Source organism: Grampus griseus (genome assembly GCF_964374135.1).
Source record: "Grampus griseus genome assembly, chromosome: 20".
Classification (NCBI taxonomy): Eukaryota; Metazoa; Chordata; class Mammalia; order Artiodactyla; family Delphinidae; genus Grampus; species Grampus griseus.
In genome coordinates, this window is record NC_139014.1 from 17,684,458 (window position 1) to 17,689,106 (window position 4,649).

The following is a 4,649-nucleotide window of genomic DNA, read 5'->3' on the forward strand; positions in this document are numbered from 1 at the left end:
TCCAAAGCAAAGATACTCACGTTTTTTCCCCCCTTCCCCCTTCTGGACAAGTTTGAAAAGAAACCAGTCTTTTGTCAAAGGAAAACTAAAAATCCCACCAGCCCATCCATCCGTTCCCTCCCTCCAACCAAACCCATTTTATTGCCTTTTGAAAAACAAAAACGAAAAACTTCAACAACAACAAAACCCCCCACACAGCGCACAAACCACCCCACAAACTGCTAACCTGAATGCCAGAGGAGATAGTCAGTTGGGGGTGGGGGGGAGAGCAGGTGAGGAGCAGACAGCAGGGGAAAGGAGAAAGATGCAAGGTGATCTCCAGATCCCAGCATCTGCGAGCTGATGATGCTCCCCCTAAAAATGGAGGCGGTCAGGATCGGTACTCAACGTAGTGGGGTGGGGAGGTTGGGTTGTTTCAAAACACACATCGCAAAACACTTTCTGCCCCCTCCAAGTGCTCGGGGCAGCGAGTTGAAAAGAAGAAGAGTCAGAGAAGAAAGATCTTCCTGCCAGCAGGGGGGTGGGCCCGGAGGGTAGGGGTGGAGGCCATTCCTCACACGATCTCCGCCCTCTCCCCACCCTTTGGTTCGGTTTTTTTTTTTTTTTTTTCCACGTCTTCATCTCCTTTGGGAAGTTTCCAAAGAGCGAGTGAAGGAGACAGGACAAGTGAGAAAGGGGGAAAGGGAAATCAAAACGAATCCAAGTCTTGATCAAAAGTATCCAACTGCTTCCGCAGACCAGCGTCAGTGAGAAGGCTCACAAATTTGGCTTTAGAACCTGAATGTAACTCCCAACTACTTATAGCCTCTTCCAGCAGGCCCAGCCCTGTCAAATCACCAAAATACTCAAACCGAAGTAGGGGGTGGTGTTTGAAAGGGGACTGAAGAAAGGAGAACCCCCCCAACTCCCCCTCTTCCCCATTCCTCAGGCCTGGCGCCCCTCACTGCTCCCCCCCCCTTTTTTCCTTTTTTCTTTTAAATAGAAAATATATAATTAAATTTACAAAAACTATTTACAGTTTTAATTACAAACCTGGTGGGGGTGTTGGGCAGAGTTCTCTTTAAAAAGCGACCTAAAAAAGAAATGGTTTCGATTGTTCTTTATTTAAAAAAATAAAATAAGGAGTCTGTAGGAGCGCCCCCCCCCCTCCCTGGGGGCGGAGCGCGAGGTGCCGGCCCGGCTGGGGACGCGGCGCCGGAGCTCCGGCTCACACGGTGGTCTCGCCGTGCCGGCTGTTGGTGAGACGCGTGTAGAACTTCCTCCACGAGTGCAGCGTCTTGCCGGACCAGATCCAGAAGCCCGACGTGATGCCCACGATGAGCGTCATGAGGTATTTGATCATGTAGACGGTGAAGTCGGGTGACATGCGCGGCGTGTAGTGCGCCGGGCACGGGATGGCCAGGCTCTTGCAGTGCTGGCTCACCCACGAGCGCTCCCAGTGCTCTCGGAAGGCCTGCTCGTAGAAATAGCAGGCGATGACGATGGTGGCGGGCACCGTGTACAGCACCGAGAAGACGCCGATGCGCACCATGAGCCGCTCCAGCTTCTCCGTCTTGGTGCCGTCGTGCTTCATGATGGTACGGATGCGGAAGAGTGACACGAAACCGGCCAGGAGGAAGGACGTGCCTATGAACAGGTACACGAAGAGCGGCGCCAGCACGAAGCCCCGCAGCGGGTCCAGGCTGTTGAGGCCCACGAAGCACACGCCGCTCAGCAGGTCGCCGTCAATCTGGCCCATGGCCAGGATTGTGATGGTCTTGACGGCGGGCACGGCCCACGCGGCCAGGTGGAAGTACTGCGAGTTGGCCTCGATGGCCTCGTGGCCCCACTTCATGCCCGCCGCCAGGAACCAGGTGAGCGACAGGATGACCCACCAGATGGAACTGGCCATGCTGAAGAAGTAGAGCATCATGAAGAGGATGGTGCAGCCCTCCTTCTTGGTGCCCTGCACCACCGTACGGTAGCCGTCCTCGGAGAAGCGCTCGTTACACACCACGCGCTCCTGGAGCACGAAGCCCGCGATGTAGGCCACCGACACCATAGTGTAGCAGCCTGACAGAAAGATGATGGGCCGCTCCGGGTAGCGGAAGCGCTGCATGTCCACCAGGTACGTGGTGACGGTGAAAAAGGTGGAGGCGCAGCACAACACGGACCAGGTGAGGATCCAGAGTCGCGCAAAGCGCGTCTCTTCCTGGGAGAAGAACATGGAGCCGTCGGGCCGCGCCGGCTCGCACGGAGCCGCGCAGTCGCGTTCGCCCAGAAACTTGTAGCTGAGATAGGACGGCACCTTGAGGACGCGCGGACAGTGGAACGGGTGCTCCAGCGTGGCATAGCGCGGGGGCGAGCCGCCGCCACCCGGGCCGCCCGGGGTGCCCCCCGCACCCGGCTGCAGGCCCGGCGGCGGCGCGGTGGTGAGCAACGCGGGCGCGCCGTCCTCCGAGTGGTTCTGGCCCACGCAGATCTGCTCCGCGCCGTGGCGGGGGAAGTGCTCGCAGCGAAGGCGCTCTGGCCACTGGAAGCCGAACTTGTTCATGAGCGCCTCGCAGCCCTGGCGCGCGCGCTCGCAGATCGAGCGGCACGGCGGGATGGCCTGCTCCAGCACAGTGCACACGGGTGCATACATGGAGCACAGGAAGAAGCGCAGTTCGGGCGAGCACTGCACCTTCACCAATGGGTAGAACTGGTGCACCTCCAGTCCTGCGTCCTCCTGGTTCGTATGGCCCAGAAGGTTGGGCATGATGGTCTGGTTGTAGGCGATGTCCGTGCACAACGGGATGGAGATGGGCTGGCAGAAGCCGTGGTCCGGGATGGAGATGCCCTTCTCCCCGTGGAACTGGGCTGGCCCCGCAGCGGGCAGCAGCAGCAGCGGAAGCAGCAGGCGGGGCAGGGCGCTGCGGGGCCGCATGCTGGCCGCCGCCCCCCACCCGGCTCCCGGACGCCCCCCCGCCCCCGCCCCCAGCCCCGAGACCGCGCGCCTTCCCCGCCGCCGCCTCGCCGCGGCCGCCGCCTCCCGCGTCTCTTTGCAAACTTTGCTCGCGGCTGCCGAGTTGGGGAGGCCGGGCGGGGGAGGGGGGCGGCGCACCCGCCCGCTGGCTCGCCGAGGTCGGACTGAGCCGCCGGAGACACCGCGCGCTGCTTGCCCTCTCTCCTCCTCGTCCTCCTCCTCTCGCCTCTCCCCTCCCTTCTCCGCCCAGCGACTCCTTTGTGCCTTCCTCCAGCCCTCACCTCGGCCTCTCCGATCCCAATTAGTCGGTTTCAAGGGGGCCCCCGCCGGCGGCCCCGCCCTCTCCTCAGCCCCCCAAAAAAGGGATCCTTGAAACCGCCCCGTCGAGCTCTAAGCACCATCCCAAAATGTTCTCTCGGCCAATGAGATTTAAACCCGAGGATCAGCCCCGAGGGCTGGATTGGTCAACCACAACATAATGAGATCAGAAACCAGATGCCAACAAAACTTTCCCCCCCGCCTTTTGCTTTTTAAAGAGACAAGCTATTATTATATTAAGGGCCCTTTGCCCAGCACGGGATTTCTCTGGAGTCGCGGCGGCGAGATCCGGAGACACACGTTCCCCGAACTGCGGCGGACCCGAGTCACTCAGCCCTGGATCACTCTTCTTCCGGGGGGCCACGGATCTCTCCGGGATAGGGCCTCTTTAAATCCTTGCCTCCGCCCCTGCTCCTCGAACCCCACCTATTCCAGTCCAATTTTTCAGATCAAGTAAAAAAAGTATTAAGTTTGAGAAAAAATTGTTTAAGGGAGAGACTTTTAAAAACTATCAGTTTACAAAGACTTTTCTCTCAGCCCCTTCCCATGGAATCTAGACAAAATTTCCTGTCGCCCTATATGTAGACCCCTAGGAGTTTGCCTCGCTCCTCCCCCTGCATACACCCTTAAATAACCCTCTGAAAAACGAGAGCCTGTCTCTTTAAGAGGCTCTTAAAGGGGCCTGGACTCCGGGGCGTAATTGCCCCGTAGCGAGCACAAAGGAGCCCATTATGGTTCTTTGTGTTCGGTGGCACCTCAAAGTGAGAAAACTCAGGAACTCAGAGGCCCTGAGCTGGAGGGTTGGGGCGGGGGTGGGAGGGGGTGAGATGAAGGAGAATGGCCTAGAGCTGCGGCTTCTCCCTCCCCTTTCTTCCGAGGCAAATCTTAATTATGCAACGTAAAGTTTAGTTGCCATAACGAGGAGGTCTTAATCGGAGGTTAATGGTGGGGAGTGGGGGATGACGAGCAGTTTTGAGCTGAAGAGATGACTCTTTTAGGACGTTTGGGGGAATTTTCCTCCTCTCTCTCCACCTCTGCCCCCGCCCCCTAAAAGCTTCCAGATTTGGTCTCCTAGGAGAGAGGGGAGTTTTACCCAAATCTTAAGTGATTCCACACCAGAAACGGGTGGTGTGTGTGGCGAGGGAGGAGGCGGGGGTTGTGTGGTTTAACCCCCCCACACACACACATCCACACTTACCTGGCTGGGGGTGGATGGCGGTGGCCAGCAGGGTTCCGGCTAGCTTAGAAAGGTTTTCTTCTGTTTTCTGCCTTCTTGGATTTTAAGTTTGAGAGGGGGTTCTGGGGAGGAGAGGGGGAATTTGCATGTAAATCTCCTGAGCCTGGTACTGGATGGTGGATCAAATATTTTTATTGTCTCTCAGAGGGA

At 58.0% G+C, this 4,649-nt stretch overlaps 1 protein-coding gene across 1 annotated transcript; it reads right to left on the reverse strand.

Annotated features, from left to right (window-relative positions):
- Positions 1-1,090: 1,090 nt before the first annotated feature.
- FZD2 (frizzled class receptor 2) lies at positions 1,091-3,074 on the reverse strand. The gene has a single exon (XM_082680084.1). The coding sequence runs from the start codon at positions 2,903-2,905 to the stop codon at positions 1,208-1,210; it is 1,698 nt and encodes a 565-aa protein (XP_082536210.1). The 5' UTR covers positions 2,906-3,074; the 3' UTR covers positions 1,091-1,207.
- Between the last annotated feature and the right edge of the window lie 1,575 nt (positions 3,075-4,649).

What these genes read in the sequence shown, in the direction of transcription:
- FZD2 (XM_082680084.1), bottom strand. Translation starts at nt 2,905, where the DNA reads ATGCGGCCCCGCAGCGCCCTGCCCCGCCTGCTGCTTCCGCTGCTGCTG.